Source organism: Mesoplodon bidens (assembly GCF_964165515.1).
Source record: "Mesoplodon bidens genome assembly, chromosome: 14".
Taxonomy (NCBI): domain Eukaryota; kingdom Metazoa; phylum Chordata; class Mammalia; order Artiodactyla; family Ziphiidae; genus Mesoplodon; species Mesoplodon bidens.
The window spans coordinates 47,564,075-47,585,662 of record NC_138170.1 but is presented as its reverse complement, the minus strand read 5'-3'; the positions used below and the strand labels follow the sequence as shown (position 1 = coordinate 47,585,662).

General features: G+C 41.5%; 1 protein-coding gene across 32 annotated transcripts in view; it reads right to left on the bottom strand.

Moving 5' to 3' along the window:
- Positions 1–21,588, bottom strand: part of NRXN1 (neurexin 1) — a gene marked incomplete at both ends in the record, with an annotated part of 1,149,966 nt that overhangs the window by 583,269 nt on the left and 545,109 nt on the right. For all 32 annotated transcript variants that reach the window (XM_081253733.1, XM_081253747.1, XM_081253714.1 and 29 more), the window contains 3 exons: positions 8,301–8,491; positions 9,688–10,069; positions 20,994–21,116. In XM_081253733.1, coding sequence (XP_081109859.1) covers positions 8,301–8,491; positions 9,688–10,069; positions 20,994–21,116 — 696 coding nt within the window. The remainder of the gene's footprint in view (positions 1–8,300; positions 8,492–9,687; positions 10,070–20,993; positions 21,117–21,588) is intronic.

Below are 21,588 nucleotides of genomic sequence, written 5' to 3'. Positions count from 1 at the left end.
AAAGGGCCCCTTTTAAGAGCAGACACAGAAAACCACATGAATGTGGCATTAACAAGAAACCCTGATTGACCTCACGGGGTTCTGAAGTAGCATCGCAAGTACCCTCCAGTGTGTGAAAATGATGGGCCAGCAGCAGCACAGTGGCATTAAAAATGTGCTTTCCTACATGAGTAAAGTTAGCAGAACTGGCTTTGAAGCATCTCTACAATAGTAGGGGTGACGTTGTACTAGGTCCACCCAATTTTCCAGTCTATTCCGATTTTGACCCATGGCTCTAGATGAATTGTTCAGGGTCAGGGGTAGAAGCTAGCTGTCCTCTGAGTCACGGTGTAAGAGGGCTGGAGCAGCATTATTATGAAACCCTAACTCAATGGAACAACTGCCTGAATATACTAGTGATACTTACTTTTGAGATTTATAATGAACAATTGTAATATTATCCAGATGCCAGCTGGGGCCTCTCTGTCCTTTGTAGATCTAGAGGGGCCTGGTTTGAATCTTTCCAGTTCCACAGAGGATGAAAATCTGGTTTCCTTCCTCCTGTGTCCCTGTGAATTCCAGTGAGGCTCCGACTTCTGCTTCTGGCTTTTGAATCCCATGTGCTGCCTCTGACCCCCGATGGACACAGTCTCTGTCTCCACCCACAAAATAATATTGTTCACCCAAGCATTTATGATTTTAGCCATCTGAACAAATTGGTGCCATGCAATGCCCAGTTTCCCGCCATCTAGATGACTGTAGCCTCAATCCCAAGCCCCTGTTCCAGAGCAAGCCAAACCCATCCCCTTGATTTTTGCATAGCAGCTTAAAGATCACCTTTTGGAGCCCTTGATGGCTCCACTTATACCCCAAGTAGACTGTCCAAATACTTCTTCAAACAAATCCAGAGCAGTCATATTTTTAGAGTGTGACCCTGCCTCCTATCCCCCAACCCTGGTCACAGGTAGGACGTGTATCCCAATCAAATTTACTCCTCCAAGAATTTGGCCCTAGGCCTCCTAAAGCCAAGTCAGTCTCTCCTGGGTATTTAAATTGGTCAGGGGTGGAAGGCCAGGTCTGGGGAGGCCAAATTTGCCAACACTGGTGAAAGCAGAGAAAGCCAGCATGCAGAGAGGGAGGAGAAGGAGGGCTCCCTGGGAAGCCAGGAGAAGGCAGCTCACAGCCCCCATGGAGACCAGGAGGGGACGAGATGCCAGCTTGTTGCTGACAGCTTCCCTGATATGGCTCTCATGAGCTCCAGCTGTAAATTTTCTCTTTCTTGCCCTTGGGTTCCTTGAATGCTCTATTCTGCCCCACTTCCCCCTTTTTCATTTAAGTTAGTCTATATGGGTTTATGCTTCTTGTACTCCAAAGACCTTTGTATTTTTCTTCCTTCAGAAAAAAAGAGGGAGGTCTGAGAGCCATGAAAACGGAAGACTTAAGGCCTTCTTCAGTGAAAGAGATGATACCGAGCTTTTCTTCCCAGATGCCCCTGACATAGGGAGCTCTTGGCCGAGAAGCTCAGCCTCTAAGAAGACAGCTCAGCTGCACTCCTGGCGTTCTCTGAAGAGGGACGAGCTGTGATGAGGCTGAGGTCTTGTGAGCAGTCACCTGGCCCTTAAGGACCCAGCTCTGAGCACATGCAGCCACTTTGTTCTCCACAGCATACATGGCACCAGCTTTAAGAGCTCATCTCATCTCATCACTGTCCCACTGGGACATGGAAAACGGGCACCTTGTCCAAAAGGCATGTGAGCACTGGATTCAGATTTCTAGGAGGCCACACTTTCCTGTGGGAGGAGAGGGAAGCTATTTCTCCTGGAAGAGGACATCCTTGCAGATATTCCAAGCACACAAGCCAAGCCCTGTGGCTGTCAGAGCTCAGCCAGGGTCGAGGGTGAGAAGAAACTAGCATCAGCACTTAAGTCCCTATAACACCTTCCCCAAAGCAACTGCAAAGGGGAAGGATTGAGGTCCTTAAAGTTGCACCAGAATAAAAAGCTAATGGGTGACCCATGTGCTACCAGGTTCCATCTTGACCCTATGGTGGACCATACGAACTGGCTTCTTCGGTGAGTCCACAGAAGGCCTCATTTCTTTTCAGCATGTGTTCCAGGCTGTCACTAGCAGAAAACTGAGGTGAATCTGAGCAATGCAACTTGTTTTCCCTGGTCTATTGTGAAACGTGTTAAACTGGGGATCAGAAGACCAGCCAGATCTAGAACACTGACTATCTGGCTGGCTGTGCACAGTCTCCTGAGCACATGTCTCTCATCTGTATAAGGAAAGGCTCAGATCAAAGTGTCTCCAAGATCTCTCCAAGCTCTAAGTTCCCAGGATCCTAAGAGCGGGAAGAAAAATTTTAAATAATAGAATTGGTGGGAGGTGAGAAAAACTATGCATAGTAAAACTATGCCCAATGTAGAAGAGATTCCAAAACAAGTACAATGAGTGAAGGAATTAAAAAAAAGAAAAAGAAAACAGAGTTCACTGGTAGGGAATAAAGAAAAACTCTGTGGCAGTCATGGAAGCTGGTCCAAGGGTTATAAGGAAGGAGAAGGAAGAACTTCCAAGCCAAACGTTAGACAGCAGGTCTGAGGCAACTGGGCCTGGGAAGGAAAGGATGCCTCAACGGCGGGGGCAGGAGGGAGTAGTATTAAAACAAAGTGACAAAGGCATTATAGTAAACAGAGGAGACTGAGGCTTATTTCTGCAAAGCCTGGGAATTCAATGGGGACGTCAGGAGAAAAACAATTGTTTCGTATCTCTAAACGTCTTTCAATTCTTATGTGGGAAACAGAGTAACAAAAATGTTAAGTCTTACTTTTATGTACTCAGAGTCCGACTGTCTCTGTTCGGTACCATGACAATTGCCTCCAGAGTGATCTCTTTCCTCAGCCCATCCTCTGCACTGAAGCCAAAGGAATGATTCTCAAGCGCACCGTAAACTCCACTCTCCTGCTTAAAAAACCCTTAATTCTCTCCTCTTCACCTTCTGCCATGACCCTTGGGGCCCTTCTGAATAAGCAAATCACCTTGCTTCCTTCTGGGAAGCTATGAGAGCCTTCCAGCCCACAGCCTCCTTCCCAGAGACCATCATTTTTTTTTTTTTTTAAAGTTCATGTTTTATGCCGTGTAAATCTACCTCTGGGTTTACAGCTACTCGGTCTGAGGAAGTGAGCCTGACCACAAGCAGCAGGGCAAAAGCCCATGCAGTTGTGTTCTAGACAGGTCCACTCACCATATTAGAGCATGTTTTGGGGGGAATCTGAAAGTGAGAGGAAGAGGAGAGTGGACAGAAGTGGAAACGCACACAGGAGCAAAAGCAATAGGTAGAAGCCATGAGGCAGAAGCCAAGAGCAGGAGAGACCAGGAAGCGGGAGAGGAGAGAAAAAATGATCTAAGTGGGAGTAGACACAGCAGAGAGAGGTCGGTGGTGCAGCCCTGAATTAGGGAGCAGTGGGCACTTGTATCCAAGGGAACATGTAGAAGGGTTGCTCTTGAGATTCCAGTATGACTATTAGAACAAAGTTTTTATTCTCTGTGTGGTCTCGTTGTTCAGCAGCTGAAAGGATGTCTTGTCTCTCTTACTTCCTAATGGATCCTTAAAATAATCTCCCATTAACTGAAGTAATGTGAGTAAATCTCTTTCCCTTACACACCAAAAAAAAAAAAAAAAGAAAGAAAAAAATCTAACAAAGATAGCCTAACCAACAGGACAGACAACATGTTCAATGCCATCTCCTGCTTTAAGGCTAAGCTCAAAGTCAGACTCTTCTCTGAAAGTTTCGTATTTGAGTAAATTATCTGGGCAAGGCAAGCAGGCTATCAGATATTACATGGCTGAGTACACAAAGCTTGGGTATATTTAAACATGATCAGGGTTTTGGAATACAATCTGGATCACTGATTTATTGCAGCAATGATTTGTCTAAAACACTGAAGGGTAGAAAAAGGTGGGATATGTGGTCTGTTCAGGACTGGAGAGGGTACGTAGCTGAGTAACAGAGATTGATGTGAGATCAAGATGAAAAGAGCAGGAATGCTATTCATCCTCAAATCTCTGCTTAGAGATTGAGTCTATTTGAAATGACAGTCCTAGTCCAGTTGTCTCTGCTTAGGGGAGCTCTTAGTGGCTTGGAAGCAGGATAAACAATAGCAGGTGTTTGCTTTCAAGGTAAGATTTAAGGAGGGATACAAGGAAGGTTAACAAGCACCCACTAGTCATGGTGGTAGGAAGGGAAGAGACAAGATGGTAGGACAGAGGGAGAGCTCGCTCAGAACCCGTAGGGCCGAGGAATTGGGGTATGAGAGAGAAAACAAAGGGCAAAGCTCTGCCTGGGCTGACCTAGATGTATGTGGCCTATGAAGGAATTATTCACTTTTAAGTAATTTTGCTAAGTGGCCACCTGAGGGCACTGTATCCTCTGTGCCTAGGAATCGTTCTCTTTTCCCTCACAAAGTAAATTTTCCTCAATTTGCTGAAGGATAAACTTAATAATGTCTTAAGGAAGGGGACCCATGGAAGATGGGGGCCAAAGACAATCCTTCCCCCCATCTTTGCTCTTGAGCTAGATTAACGAATGAGCAAGACTGACCTCAATTCAAGTCCCTGGGTAATTTCAAGGATTAAATAAAATAAGCTCATTTAAATCTATTTAGTGTCTAGTAGGGAATCAATGCATATGAGCTCCTTCCCATATACATACACATGCAAACATACACTTTTGTCAAATACAGGAACAAGAGAAGGAACAGCAGGAAGAGTTACACCAACCCCTTCTCTCTCTAAAGGGGCCAGGACTCAGAAGTCCCACATTGAAAGTAAGTACAACTGTGCTAGGCAATCACTGCAGAGCAAACTGCTGCTGCTCTTTCCACTGCGCGCTGCAGCTTGTACATAAAAGCCAGAGGGGATGCAACGCAAACAGCTGGGAAATAAAGATGAAAGCAAAACTGTGGCAGCGGGAAGAGACACGCAACCCCCTGAGAACGCGGCAGTGTCACGAAAGACAATTTGAACAAGGTCACCCGCGTGGGATTCCTCGTCTCAGAGAGATCATTAGGCTGTTGCCTATTTCTGACTACCTTCTTCCGAGTCAAGCTGGGGAATGGGATAAGCGGCCCCTAGCTTGCACATTCCACACTAAACTCCTCTCCATATAATGAAACAGAGCCACAAACAAAGGCATGCGTTATCCTAAAGGCTAACTGTGGAATTTTAGTTGGGCGAAAACAGAGTCCACTTCCCAGCGCCCGTGGAGCCTGTTGAGGCTTTTTCCCCCCGGCTCCCGCTTCCCATACGGCAGGTTTTGCGGCCTTATGCTGCCCTCTAGCGTCTTTTTCCGGTATGGTAACATGAGAAATACAAGCAAGGATCCTGAAGCAACCAATGTCACTTTGGCCCAGGACTAGTAAAACAAAACAAAACAAAAGTAAAGTTCTAACATAAAAGCAAAACCAAATTTTGTACTAAAATTCTAAAGTGAGTTAAATTTGGCCTCGACATAGACACTGCATTCATTCAGGGCTCTGAAACTCAGCATCTAGATTAGTGAGTGCCCTTTAAAAATGCAGAAGACCTGGCCTTCCCTGTAGTCATTCTCAAATGATCCCTGCCTCAGTATGTCTGAGGGGGTTGCAGAAATTTGCACCTCAAGAACCGCACCATAGGACTCTGATGTAGTTAAATAGGTTGACCTCACTCTGAGAAGAACTAAAGATTATGGCAGTGACCTTACACAGAGTGTGGAATAAATCTGATAATTTTATTTCAATAAGGGCCATAAAATAAAACCATTGTCCAAACTCGGTCACCTCTCAACGTTTCTGCATTGAGAGTGGCTGACTCCTACATGACTAGCATGCAAAGGAGACAGTGCTGTTAAATTCAGAGGGAAGAGTTCCTGTCTATGGTCCCCTGCCTCATTAAGCTCCCCTAATTCCAGGGGGCGGCATCCAGGTGGGAAGGAGAAACAATGCCTCGTCGCGCTTACTCATCCTTCAGGTATCTCTGAAACATTCCTTCCTCTAATATTCTACCTGGTGACGCCACATACTTTTCAATGTCCTGATGACGGGAATCCTGTTCTCTGTCCTGTCAATGTTCCCTCGGTGTCAGTCTTCTCCTTGGGACAGAAAGCTTTTTCTTTTTTTTTTTTTTTTTTTGCGGTACGCGGGCCTCTCACTGTTGTGGCCTCTCCCGTTGCGGAGCACAGGCTCCGGACGCGCAGGCTCAGCAGCCATGGCTCACGGGCCCAGCCGTCCCGCGGCATGTGGGATCCTCCCAGACCGGGGCACGAACCCGTGTCCCCTGCATCGGCAGGCGGACTCCCAACCACTGTGCCACCAGGGAAGCCCCCAGAAAGCTTCTTGTTACAGGAAGCCTGCCGCCCTCTTCGCACCTGTGCTCTCCACTCTGAGCACAGCGTCAGCGCTCAGTAAACACTCCTCATCTGACCAAGGCCCCTGGACCCACACACCAAAAGGCGGTGCTTGTGGAAGCTGGGAGATGTCCACCCCAGGACCATGCTCTCTTCTCAGGCTCCCTCGAGTTGGGGACACACATGGCAAGGGGGCTTCTTGGGGTTATTGTTGTCACTGGATCACACATCCAATTGATGAGTTCACAGCTTTGACTTTTTTTTTTTCACTTCAGTCAGAGAAAAGAAAGAGGTGTAGACTATAAAACAGCATTTCCTTTGAATTTCATTTTACTTTGTGAGCTAAGCTATTAGATTTGTAGGTACAAACAGGCTCTCTTTGAAGTTAACAAGAGGCCCACTCTGAGAAGGGAGACAGCCATCACCACACATTTTATGTGTTAGGACAAATATAGTACTGGGACTGTAAATATATTCTGCAATTACAGAAAGTGAAACCCTTTTCTGTCTTCTTTCACCTTACTCACAGCTTTTTTTTTTTTCCTCTAGAAAGAATTCTGTTGGGTTTTCTCTTTCCAGTTCCCTAACTCCCCTATGCATTTATCTTTTAAATCAAAGGGAAAGAGCCCATCAGTACAAATGAACAGCTCTTGCCAAGCAAAAATGATGACCATGATGATTCCTGCAGGGCTTTGGAATGCACCCAATCAGCGCAGAAGGAGCAATGGAGAGGCCATGTGTCAGAACTGGGGTTATGTTTTGCTCTGCTGAAGTAGTTGTTTTAACCCTGGGCAAGCCATTCAAAGCTCAGATTTCCTATATTCATAATGAAGCGCTAATAACATCTTGTCCAATGCTTGTTGTTGTGTTAAATGAGATGGATATATGGACATGCTCTTAGCGAGTCACAAAGACCCATTCAAATAGAAACTTCTGTTATTTTCCATTATTGACATGTTTTCTAAGTATTTTGTCTTGCTCACTTGAGAAATCAAGTATCAATAAGGAAGGAAATGTAAAGCAATTATACTCCAAAAAAGATGTTAAATAAAAAAAATAAGGAAGGAAAAAGTCTGTTAAGACTTCCTTAGCAGCTACTGAAAGAACATTCCCATTGGTGTTTGTGGGTGTTGGGAGGGATTCACCATTGGAGACACAGGGTATAAGCCAGCCTCAGACCCCTGTTGGTGAGAGGCTCTCTAAGTATCTAGGAAACCTCACCAAGAAGAGAAAACTAATAAGCTCTAGAGGAAACTCAGTAGGTATCTGGTTACCTTGACTCCAAATCAACTAAAAGCTGTTGGGACTAAAGAAACTTGCAAACGCCTACTTTTCTTTATAATATCAAGACTAAGATACATTCCTCTCACTCCTTACATTTTACTCATGCATGCATTCTTAGGTGTTGCATTTTCTGAGCTGCTATTAAAAATATGTGTTTCTGCCACATTAAACGGGGAGCAGAGGCTTGTGTGTTGTATTATTAATTACACGTTGGAGATGAAATTCTGGTCAGTCTTTGCAGAAGGTACCCACACCCGCCCCCCAAAGCAAAGGATGTGCCACAGGAGCACAAACCATGTGGGTTCCTGCCTGCTGCTCTGACTCTGTGCACTTACTTTTTTTTTTTTTTTTTTTTTTTTTTTTTTATTTATTTATTTATTTATGGCTGTGTTGGCTCTTCGTTTCTGTGCGAGGGCTTTCTCTAGTTGCGGCAAGTGGGGGCCACTCCTCATCGCGGTGCACGGGCCTCTCACTATCGCGGCCTCTCGTTGCGGAGCACAGGCTCCAGACGCACAGGCTCAGTATTTGTGGCTCACGGGGCTAGTTGCTCCGCGGCATGTGGGATCTTCCCAGACCAGGGCTCGAACCCCTGTCCCCTGCATTGGCAGGCAGATTCTCAACCACTGCGCCACCAGGGAAGCCCTGTGCACTTACTTTTAAGGTCCAAGTTCCTGGCTCCCGCTGTGATTTGCGTTGTGATTTTCGTGTCAATCTTTACAGTGTGGAGGTTGCTGGTGTCCCTTGATATCATCACGTTGTGCCACTGATTGTCATTGAGAGGTTTGTTTGAGCTCCCTTTGATGAGGTTAGCACCATTTCCCAAATCAAACACGTAATGTAAGTACCTGGGAAAAAAGGGAAGGTGGAAAAGTGCCATCACTTTTTGAATTTCTGATGGAGTCAAACTACTTATTACCAACAGAGATCTCTTTTTCAGGTGGTTGCATCCTTGCTAGAAGTCATGAGAGTGAGTTGTGTAGAAGCTCAACTAACAAGAGGGTAAGAAACACTACTGTTTCAGCAAGGAGGATTACTCATTGTCTTCAATACAGGAAATAGTGAAAATATTTTTAAAATTGTGGTCCACATTCCACTTCATCGCTGTGGAAGATAAGTATCTGTCACTACTCGTTCCCTACTTCCACCACTCTGTCCATCCTTTGCCAACCACACAGAACTGGCGATTCTCAGCTTCCTGCACTTGTTTCCCGCCATCTTGAATGCCTATTTCTCTATGGGAAATGTGCACTCATCCTTCAAGACCAGCTCAGGTAGCCACTCCCGGACTCATAGGTTTTCCTAATTTTGCTAAATAATCTCCTGAACCTTTGCCCAAGATCATATTAGGAAACTTCCTGGTGCTTTTCTGCTAAATTTATTGTGTTCACCTGTATCCCCTCGGGTTGTGTGCATCTGTGTGCCTTGGGGTTGGTGGAATCTGAAGTATGCACAGGAGTGGCAAGGAATATACATATATATATATATATATATGTAAACTAGTGTGTGGCATATTATCTAGCCAGTTGTAAATGGGCAATGATATTCACCAACTGAATGAATACCTAAATCAATTAAAAGATATCAAATGTTCATCACAGTTTCAAGGAAATGTCATAAAAATCTTTCTGAATTCTTCAAGAAACTCTGACATAGAATTAAACTTCAGTTAAATGGGATTTTGTGGAGTTGAAGTAAGCTGCTTGCATGAATTAGCTATTTAACTTAGCCGACAAGTGTAGAAATTCTTTTGTGGAATTATCATGTGCGTAGTAAAGAAATCCACATTTGAAGAGTAAGACTTATGGAATGCCTACAATAAATTAGAACTCGACGCTATTTGTACCTTATGTATGGAAATGTAGATATAAAAAACTGTACTGAATCCCTATTAACTTTATAAGATACCTAAAAAGTGGTTTAAACAAATGCAATATTTGCAAACCACCCTCCCTGCCCACCACTTTCTGTTTAATGTATAATTGTGGAACTTGAGGTTCATTTTCATAAAGCTCTGTTTGTCATTGAACGGACCTGTACTTACCCTTTAACTAATTCAACCACAATAAAGTCGTTTCCATCCCCACTGTTATACAGAATTAGTCCATCTAGGGATGTTGTCTTGAACTGGAAAAAAAGATGCATAGAAGTGTAGGCTTGCAACGTAGCTAAGGCAACATAGCTTGATTTGGTCTTGAAGGTGACAGGGTCTGCTATGATGTTCCTGAAGCCAAACCTGGCATTGAGCTCACAATAATCTATGTCGCCATTTTTACACAAGTCAATGTATGCCATTCCATTAAATGTCAGGCTCTGCAGGTGTCCAATGAAGTTGGAGGGAACAGAAGACAGATACCGGCGTTCCGTGATGATGCCAGTCTCTATGTTATGAAACTCCAGCCTCGTATGATCCCCTGCCATTTGACCTAAAAGAGAAGATGGTATATTATTATTTTCTGCATCTGAAGGGCACTTTCAACTTTAGACTTCCATAGTAATATCACATTTTAAAATGCAAGGATCTACAGACCTCCTTGATATTCAGTTATGTATAGTAAAAACGAGAAATGATCTTACATGGTGAGGCTGAATTACTTAATAAAACTTTTTTAGGTCAAGTTTTAATCTCTGTCCAAATTTTAGTCTTAATAAAAATGATCCTCATTAACTAAAGCTGCAGAATTTTTTAAAACTAGAAGAAATAATAAAGGAAGGAAAAAATGAAGAAAGGAAGGGAGAAAGGGTAAGAGGAAGAAGAGAGAGGAAGGAAAAGGAAGGAAGGGAGGAAGGGAGGGAGGGAGGGAATGGAGGAGGATGAGGGGCAATGACTATCCTAAATCATCCCAGTAGAAAGTGATACATCCCAGCTCCATGGTGATGTGACGTTTGTCTTTATAAAGAATGTTCTTCAAGAAAAACAAAAAGTAACTGTATATTTTCCTATATTAATAGAAATAATGAAGAGCTGCTGACTATTCTTCCAATTACGAACCATGAAAATGTGTTTGAAGTTAAATATGTACTTTTCACCTTCCCTTTTCTATACTGAATAATTCTGTCTTTCCTAGACCTAGTCTCCCAATCACAAAGAACTCCTCTTGATCTCTTCTGGCCCTCTGCCATTTCCTTGCATTTAGGTTTTTGATACCTAAATTGAGCACAACATACCAGTTCAAGGCATGCCCAATTTTAAGAATACCAGTAAAATTATTCCACATTACCACGAAGTATAATCTTCTATTAAACAACCTAGTGTGAAGCTTGGTTGTCAATTTATTTAGTGATTCACTCTTCAACTCAACCCCATTCCTGTTCATCCTGCCATATTACTCTGCCAACTCCATTAAAAGCCTACTTAGTCCCGTCTTTACCTCTAGAGTGATCATTGTACCTACCTGCAAGGTTGAAGTCAAAATTAACAAAGATGTGAACTTGCTTTCTAAAGCACAGCGGTAAAGTACTCTTATCATTGCTAGTGATTCGCTCCCGGCATCTTGTTCTTGTCTAATTAAACTGTCATTCACTTTCTTCAGAAACTCAAAAAGGTCATTTAAATTGCAGTCAAGTTCTTCCAGGTGTTAGCTTCACTACTCAGTTTGGCGTAATTGGAAATTTTATCGAGCTTACCCTATCCCATCATCCCTGATATTAATGAAAATATGAATTAGAGCCAATCCCAGTCTCAGCCCTGAGAAGATGCACTGAACCTTCTTCCCAGGTGTAATAAAGATTGAGGCCCTTTGTGGGCCTGCTTCAACCAGTCTGACAGGTTTCCATCTCTTTAGAAAAAACAATAAAGTACTAGGTGGCATTTTAAAGGAAACACCTGTAATTAAATCATAAAAGGCATACTTTTTTTTTTTTTCCAGTACGCGGGCCTCTCACCGTTGTGGCCTCTCCCATTGCGGAGCACAGGCTCCGGACACACAGGCTCAGTGGCCATGGCTCACGGGCCCAGCCGCTCCGTGGCACGTGGGGACCCCCCGACCGGAGCACGAACCCGTGTCCCCTGCGTCGGCAGGCGGACTCCCAACCACTGCGCCACCAGGGAAGCCCTAAAAGGCATACTTTTTGTTGCACAAGAAAAATTGCCCGCATACTTAATTGATTTTGATGTTAACAAACTCATTGGTATAAAAAACTCTCCCCTGAGCTGTACTTAATGCTCCTTAATTTCCATACTCCTTACTAGTCCTTGATCCTGACAACGCAGTCCTGTCATCCCTTGGCATGTTCTCTTTTCAGTTATTAGTTTGTTCTGATTCCTTCTCTGCAAATGTTTTTTTTAATACAAAAAATAGCACTGTAAACAGTTGTCTCTCCTCCCTCCTCCCCACTGTACCTCCTTCTTGTCTATCCCAAGCAAAAATACTATTAAATCCTTAGCAATTCTGGTTTTTCATATGACATCACTTTTCTCCCCTTCTTCAGTTCTTTTGTTCAGTGACCTCAATACTAGTCTGTGTGGAACTACCTCTTGGGTAGCAAATAAAATTAGCCTTTAATAATTTTCAAATATAAATCACTAGAGACACCAGTAACATTGAATTAACAAGCTAAATAGAATGAAGAATATGAAAAGCTGAAAAGAATTACTTGGGCTTTTCTATCTCCTTGTGTTATTTTACCTTTTTCATTATATTAAAATTTGAGTCTTAACTTGGTAAACCCACCCTGACCCTGAAACTGTCATGTTTTCTTCTTAAAAGCTACATTAATGAACCAACTGACAGTAAGAGAATATCCAGAAAAAATATGTCTAATACTTGAAATAAAATATTACTCCAAATTGTCCAGTTCTTGGCAGCTCTGAAATAGGGAAGCACATTTTGTTCAGCAGAACTGAGAAAGAAGTTCAGTGATAAAAAATAACACGTATTGTCTGTTTTCTTTTCTCAAAGGAATAGAATATGTGTTCAGAGCATACATAATAAAAAAGTAGTAAAAAAGCACTGGAGCAACCATGGCCCAGTTACAAGAAAAATCATTATGGCCCATGTTCAAGAGCCTTTTTTTTCCTTAATAAGCATATATAAATTGCATTGACAGTAATGGCATATATGTTTGCTCATGAAGGAGAATTAGCACCTAAAAGCCATTGTCCACTGCCTAATATAACATTTACTGCTGCCTTTTAAAAATCCTTTTTTCCTCAGAATTTATCCCCATGTTTAATCCTCAGTTGGCAATGTAGCCACCTTTACTATTGTATACATATATCGACTACGAAAAAATAAAGGACGATGTAGGAGAAATATTTTTAAGGCTCCACTCGTTAAAAAAAATGCAGCATCTTTCCTAGAGATTTACTGGAAAAGGAGAATTTGAAATTAACAGAATGCCTCTGATCAGTGTCTGGGGCATCCAGATTGATGATAATCTCCAATAAGAAACAACCACCTGGGTGGTGTGTTTGCACAGAAATCTCAATTTCTAAATCAAATCTTTCTACCAAAACAGATAGCAAGATTTTATGCTGAGCCTTGCTCTGAGTTGGGTTAAATTTCTGCTGCAGAAGAAAATGACCACCCCTCCCCAGCCTTAGATCCACTTGTTAATTCACTGAAAGGTATTGAAAGTTACTGAGTGTGTAGTATACGTATAAGGCAGGTGCTGTATTAGGCAATTAAGAAATAATGTTGACAGAAGCAGACTTAGCTCCTGTTTTCACAAAATTCATGGTCTATTGGGGTAAGGCAGACGAAACCAGGTAAGAAAATAATGAACTATATGATGATAAAACTCAGAAAATGCCATGAATTTGATGAACAGCATGCTGGGTTGGTAAATATAGAAGGCGGGCAAGTACCTGAGTGGATATTTAAGTTAAATTTGAAGAACTAAAAGGAGAAAGCCATGCTAAGAACTGGAGAAAAGGAAGGCGGAGGTGGATCCCAGGAAGGAGAGACAGATGAACAGAGGCTCTCAGGTAAGAAAAACCCAGAGAGTGTGGCTGGAGAGTCATGAGTAAGTGAGGTTAGTGCTCAGATGAGATGGGAAGAAAAGTCAGGAGTCAGATGTCACAGTGCCTCCTGATTCTATTAGGAGCTATTGAAGGCTTTTAGGCAGACATAAGACATGAGTCTGTGTGTGTGTGTGTGTGTGTGAGTGTGTGTGTGTATTTGATCTCTCTGTTGTGGATATAATAGATTGTAGACAATACGAAGTAGAGTGTTTATAGAAGAAATGGAAAAAATGGACAAAATAAGATAGTCTCCCCAATATAATTGCAGGATTTATCAATAATGTACAGAATGATGGAGAAGGGGGAAATAATACTGGCCCCAGCTTCCAGGCTTGGGTAACTGGATATACAGTGAATAGTGTTCAACAAAGGACACATATACTAACATACACACACATACAGAACACACAATTCCAGATATTTTAGACAGACTAGGTGATATGTTGAAACCCAAGGACTCCCTACTTAGGGATCCCATACAGTGTGTAGAACATTTTCTCATCTGAGTTCTGGGGAATCTCTCTCTTCTTGGGCTTCTTTGCTGGCAACTGCTTACCATCATGAGCCTTGGTGAGGTTCAGACATTCCCGGGAATGACCTGAGTATGTACTGTCCTGTATTCAACAAATACTTGACTTAACAGTATATATAACTCTGATTTAAAGATGTGGTCAAATGTAGGCCTTTGCATGAAGAGTTTCCAGTGCTTTCCTTTAAAATTTTTTATTGTTCAGTGATTTCTGAATTTGCTGTAAAATTTAATATAAGAAATGTGTATTGCTTTCCTGATTCATGGCTGGCTTCATGTGGCCACGAGAGTGTTTGCAAAAATCTCATTCCAAACTGAAGCCTCAATGGCAAGGTTCCATTGCATATTTGGAAAACTTTTTTATGCTATATAAGTCAAGGCAGACTTTTTATTCTTATGAATTATTGACTTTCATAAGATCTTTGGCAACACATAATTTCCCAAATATGAATCACCCTGATGCCAATTACTGTGAAAAACAAAAGACAAAACATTGTCTTTAGTTCTGAGAAGCAAGATGCTGGGAGCTGGGGGAACAGAAGAGGTGGGGTGGAGTACTGGAGGGAGAATATGCATAATTTGTGTGAATCATCAATGTTTACTCAGTTTATATGCCCATTCATCTTTGAACTCTGAGAAAGAGCAAGTTGGTTTCCACAACTGAAAAAACTTTCAACTCCTACACAACAGAGAGAGGATAGAATGTAATTTCTGCTCTAAGGCCTTGGCAGTTTTGAGACAGAGTAAATGGCAGGCTAATTTACTGAAATGCTGGTTTATATTTTGTTCTCCCTTCAGTTCTAAGAAACTAGCCAAGTTCCTTGTAGCACTTTGCCTCAAAGGCTTTTACTTGGCAGAAAGTGGAAGACAACTTTCTGGAAAACAACACCTTTTCTAATCTTTTCTGAAGGCCTAGTTTGCAAGGTGTTCAAGAAAGGAAAAGGAGGGCTTCCCTGGTGGCGCAGTGGTTGAGAGTCCGCCTGCAGATGCAGGGGACACAGGTTCGTGCCCTGGTCTAGGAAGATCCCACATGCCGCGGAGCGGTTGGGCCCGTGAGCCATGGCCGCTGAGCCTGCGCGTCCGGAGCCTGTGCTCCACAACGGGAGAGGCCACAACGGCGAGAGGCCCACGTACCGGAAGAAAAAAAAAAAAAAAAGAAAGGAAAAAGAAATGAGCAGAATGCATTTGAGGGCTAAACTAGATGAGGCAATTACCACTGACTAGGAGAGAGAGATGACCGTCGGTGGGATTTAGCAGTACTGAGTGCCAGCATCCTGCTCTCTGGTCAGGTTCAGGGTTTCAGAGAGAACTGATGAGGTAAACCTTGGTGGACTGAACCACAGCTCTTCAGCGAGGGGAGTCAGCAAAGACCCTTTGCCTCACCTAGGACAGGAGCAACAGGCTTCTTATCGCTTAAAGGACAAACTTGGAGAACTGTCTTTTTTGGTGAGAACCAGTGAAGACAGAAGCTAACAGGAGCTTCTGCATGATCCAGGGTGTGGGTGGGAGTGGGGGTGATGGCACATGACTGATTAAATATCCTGTAACCCCAGAAGAAAGGCCTAAGGTCTGATTTAAATTGATATAAGGTCAATTAATAAATGTGCCATCTCTTGCACCCCTGAGTTGGTGGACTAAGACTCATAATTTTTTTTTTTTTTTTTTTGTGGTACACAGGCCTCTCACTGCCGTGGCCTCTCCCGCTGTGGAGCACAGGCCCCGGACGCGCAGGCCCAGCGGCCACGGCCCACAGGCCCAGCCGCTCTGCGGCATGTGGGATCTTCCCGGACCGGGGCACGAACCCGCACCCCCCGCATCGGCAGGCGGACTCCCAACCACTGCACCACCATGGAAGCCCTAAGGCTCATAATTTTAATAATACCTACTGGAAAAAAAAAATCTGTTAAACAAATGTGTCTGTCATCCAAATTTGGCAATTTTGAAAGGGAATTCCTTTTCTTTCAGATCATAATTGAAACCTTACCAATGGCCTATGGATTCCTAATGAAGTCTTAGGTGCCAGAGTTTCCCAGTATTAACCAGCCAAGGAGACATGGGTGACTTCACCGTGAAGAAACAGTGCATGCCCAGGAGGAGAAGAGTGGAAACATGTGACATTAACTTAGGAATGATCCCCCAACAGAGTCAATTCTGAGTTCTCCTTTGAATCCATTACTTATTTGTTCCTATATCGATAAGCCAACTACATCCATATAAGTATCTGTTAACTCTGCTTCCTAACATTATGATTGCTGGTGAGAGATAAATGCACAACCATTTAAGTAACAAAGGAATGATGTATTCACTGGAAGTTGAAGAAAGCAACTGACTAATATAGAATATAACTATTCATTTAGAAGTTTGGTAGGAACCTATGAGATTGAAAAGATGTATCTTAAATTTTAATGAAAATTAGATGGCAATTCATTTAGGGAACATTTCTGGAATTTTCTGTTACAATGATCATTTTCATACTCTACACATCACTTCCTAATTCACAATGTGTTGCCCTGATTTTAAAAGCATGCTAATGTTCTACACACGACTGTAATTAAATACTTAAGAATGGGAGGGAAAAAACGAAGCTGAAATAAATAAAACAAATTGTATTTCAAATGACTACTATAACTACAGTAAAGGGAAAGGAAGGAAGGAAAAGGAAAGGAAAAAACGAAGAAAGGAACTAATCAAAGTTATTTATCAACTTAGCATTTGACCAGACACGTTAAATCTTAGGCAGTAAGGACTGAGAAGAATCACAAACTAATCATGAATTGTTTTCAGTCCATAGTACTAGTGGTAGTGTGGGCAATTTAAAGCAATTCTGAAACTACTGTAGATGTATGACTGGATTGAGCAAATGAGAAAGTGACATCACTGGGAGCCAAGATTCCACCTTGGAAGAAGGGATATGAAAACATAGAATGAGGGAGTCAAGAAACGATGCTGCAGATATGGAGGTGCTAGTGTGAACTCATGTTTTCTAAAATACGTGTATATTCATTTTATGTGAATGTGTAATTGATATGTATGTATGTACATATTTATGTGGAGAAACCTGTTAAGACATATATATATATATATATATATATATATGCAGGTATATGTATATATGCTTGAGTATATTTCCTATCTTAGTCTCCTGAAAAGGTCACGAAGCAGCACTGAGCATATCGATAGCAACCACTTAGATCTTGGTCTGTAATATAATTCTCCACTAAATGGAATGTAAATGTCTGATTCCAAGGCTGAGGCATGGCAGGTAAAAGTTGTGCCTGAAATATACTGCTATGCCAGAAAGTGAGGAAGTGCTAAAAAAAAGGTTGGAGTGGAGGCATGTCACAAGACCACAGAGGCCAACTTCATGGGATTCACAGTGGCCCAAACAGGGACATTTTAAGCACCAAAATAATTAAGTGAAGTAATTATAAACCACTTGAAAATACAGAAACTTGTGGGTCTATACCAATAAGGAAGGAAGGAAGGGAGGAAGGAAGGAAGAAAGGAAGCAAGGAAAGAGGAAGATGGTGAGAGAAGGAGGAAAAGAAAAAGAAAAGAAGGGAAAGAAAGAAAAAGAAAGAATGAAGGGATAGCTCTTGTATATAGTAGAATATTAAGTGCTGACTCTAAATGTGGAAAGAGAGATGGAGTTTGAAAATAATCACTTGTATCTACTGTGTTAAAGACTGAATCAGGCAAAATCTTCAGTGGGTGATACATCTAGGGCAAATTTTTGATGAAGTACAGATATTTTCATTGTCTTAACATGTCTCTCCACAGTTTATTAGTTGTAAGGGAGAAAAGCATACTGTTCAGTGGAAAAACTGGGCAACATGTTGACCAAGCATTAAAATCATGAGTCAAGGACATGGACATCATTTCCCTCCACATGGGATACAGTAAGAAGACCACACCATCAACAATGTATTGCATCCAAGAATGCAAAACATGAATATAATCATGGCAAAACATCAGATAAGCCCAAAAAGCGACTTTACATTGATAAAAGGTCGGAGGACTATATATCTTTTTAATTTGTCAATGTCATCAAAGACAAAGAAAGTCTAAAGTAATGTTTCCCATTAAAGGAGGCTAAAGAGACGTGAAAACAAAATGCAATGTCTGGCCCTAGACTGAATGCTCTGATGGAAGCAAAAATGCTACAAAAGACAACATTGAGTCAACTGACAAATGGGGAATATGGATGAGAGAACAGATAAAACTATAAAGCAGAAACTAACACACCATTGTAAAGCAATTATATTCCAATAAAGATGTTAAAAAAATATTGTATCAATGCCAAATTTACTGAAGTTGGTGACTCTTTGTTCTGTAAAGGGATATCCCTATTTTTAGAAAATGCACACTGAAGTATTTAGAATGAAGGGCTATTAAGTATATAACTTATCCTCAGTTGGTTAAGAAAAAAATGAGATAGTGAAAATGTCAAAGCAAATAGGACAACACGCTCACCATAGTAAAAGTATATCAGTGTTCTTTGTACTTTTTTACTTTTGAATTTTTTTGTAAATTTGAAATTATTTCTAAACAAAACTTTAAAAAAAATGTGTTGCACCAGTCTTTTGTTTCTATACCTTCTTCATTCACTGTAGTACAGGACTTTACTACTTTACATCCTGAAGTAGTTAGTACATTGCACAGGATTCATTTTGCTCAAAAAATATTCTCTTAGCTTACTTTCCAGCTTAAATGCAGCAACTTCCAACTGCCTGAAAACCCATGAAATATGAATTCCTTCATTCGGAGCACTGACCTATTGGCCCCTAAAGGCCATTCTAGCCATGTCAACCGTCCTATGGTTACATGAAACAAAACAAACCTTCTCTGTTCCCTGAACATAAGTCTGTCTAGCCCCATCTAAGCCATACTTCCCTGTGTGGAATGCTCTCCCAGATACTTTTTCTTCTGCATTATCCTTTCTTTACAGCCTAGTTCAGATATTATCTATTGCTTTAAGCTATTCCTGAAACCTTTAAGCTCTTCTGAACCCCAAGAACATGAATTGTTTACTCAACTGTTTAGTACATTACATGCTACCCTACATGATCGGTCATCATGTGATTTTGATATGTGTGTATATATTATCCTCATAAAATCATGTTATGTCCGGGAAAGTATTCATCATAGAGTCATACATATATTAGGATATTAATAAATATAAATAAGTGACCCATGAGTCAAAAAGCAAATTTTTAAAAGTTAACAAATAAAATTAAAAAATAAACCTAGGTGCTCCCTCAGTTTTGGTAACAATGGCATTTCAAAGAACATAAGTCACTTAACCTCTTTGAACCTCAGCTTCCTCATCTATGAAGTGAGAATGTATATACCCTATCTACTTCATAGGGCTGTGTGAGATTTGAGACAAACTTAAGGGACTGAAGAATGTTCTACTGTGATTCTCACATGTCCTTGTCCCTGGCAGTTATTTCTTCCCAACCTCTTGCACATGACCTTAGACCCTGTTAATTTCTACCCCTTTTGATAAAACCGAGATTGTCCAAAGAGTGGATGCTAATCTACAGAAACAATTCATTCTTCTTCCAAGAACTGCCTTTAACCAAAACTAGCTGAACTTCAGCTAACACTCCTGCCAAAGCCCTATAAAAATTTGGCCTTCCTTCCCTAAGTTCACACAGTTTCTTTAGAGACTTCTCGTGTTTGGCAATGTTGAATAAAGACTTATGCTAATGGCTCCCTGGTTGATTTCCTTCCTGGGAGAATAAAATGACATAACATAGCAGTGGTTTTTAAATGCCAATCCATGGACAAGCTGCATTAGAGTTCTTCTGAGTGATTTTAAGAAAAAATAATAATAATGATGAGCTCCTCCCACACTTTCTGTGGTGTCTGGTCAGGAATTGACCCTTTGAAAGCTCTTCAGATAATTCTGAAACAAAGTTGCCCCCACGTGTAGAAAAAAGTTTTGGAAAGTCACAAAGGGCTAATGAAATACAAGCTGGTAAGAGATCTATGAGTTGGTAATTTGCTTCATTTGAACTCAGGAATGATTCTCTTAAAAGTTAAAATTCCATACATGATATTTCTACATTGATACAATCACCTGATCTCTGAGTATGGAAACCCCCTTGAGACTGAATGTAGAACAGACACTTCTCTGCTGCACAAGGACTGTCTTGTGCCTTGTACTAAAATAATTAACAGGGAGATATTCTCTAAAAAAGAAAAAGGAGCTAATATCCCAGCGGGTCATGTGCTTGAAGTTATTTTCAGCAGAGAGAATAAAGGTGCACCGATTCCTCTTTCATTCGGTTTGCCTATGTCTCCGGGATGCACCTTGATGTGGCTCACCTCAGTCAGGAATCTACAAATCAGGGATTGAACTTGACATTCTTAACATTAGAATTTAACCAATGGAGCTAAATGGCCAAAAATGATCTAATATAGCTTAAAATAAAAAGCAGTTCACCTGACAGAATGCCAGCATATCTATCAATATACCCAGAAGCTAAAAAGTATAACTTGCTGCTGTTCATTGCCTAAATATATAAGAAACAAAGAAAGTGAACAGAACTTGGCATCCAAACAATAACTTCAATATTTTATAAAGCCCTAAGATACTTATCAAGCCATAAAATTAAAATATAACTTCTTTTTGCATTATTAAATGGAAAAGAACATGGCAAAAATTGTTGCTCATTTGAGAGAAAAAACACTTAACATGCTGCTTATTAAATTTACTTGTTGCTGGAAGAACTGGAATAAGGAATGAACTGTGTGTATCAGCTTCAAGTTGTTCACTTGGTTTTCAAAGTCAACTGCAAGAAACAGGAAAGTCTAAAGCTTCAACAAGGCAAAGGTGTTGGGGCTTTACCTGTCATGGCCTGTTGATCATCCACCGTTAACTTTAAACCTTTTCCTCGACGAACCACACGCACTGTGTGCCATTCGTTATCATTGAGGTTATAGCCGGCAAAAAGGGTCTCGGGACCTTTGCCTGTAGAATATGCCAAACAGTCATTATGGACACTCAGAATCAGTCAAGCAAACGAACCTCACAGAGAGTGAGAGAAAGAGACAGAGGAAGGGGGGAAGTGAGGGAGAGGGAGGAGAGAGAAGAGAGAAAGAGGAGAGAAAAAGGAGACAGAGAGGAGAGACTGGCTGGATCAATTCTCAAGCCCATTAGAGTCATAGCAAGCAAGGAAAATTACGTTAACAGACATTCAGCTGTAACACTTTAAGATCTTTAACATTACACATTGATCAAAGACAAATGAATTCACCTGTTGTTATAAATAGGCACAGTCAATACAGCATTGGGAAGCCTCCTAAATCTGCACTTTTCCCTCCCTCAGGAATTCTCTGATTTTGCCCTATCACTTTCTTGCTAACGAAGTAGCTAGCGGTCATGAAACCTCTGACCTTGGGGACAGATGTGACCACAGGTCATTAGTTAACCATTTTCAGTG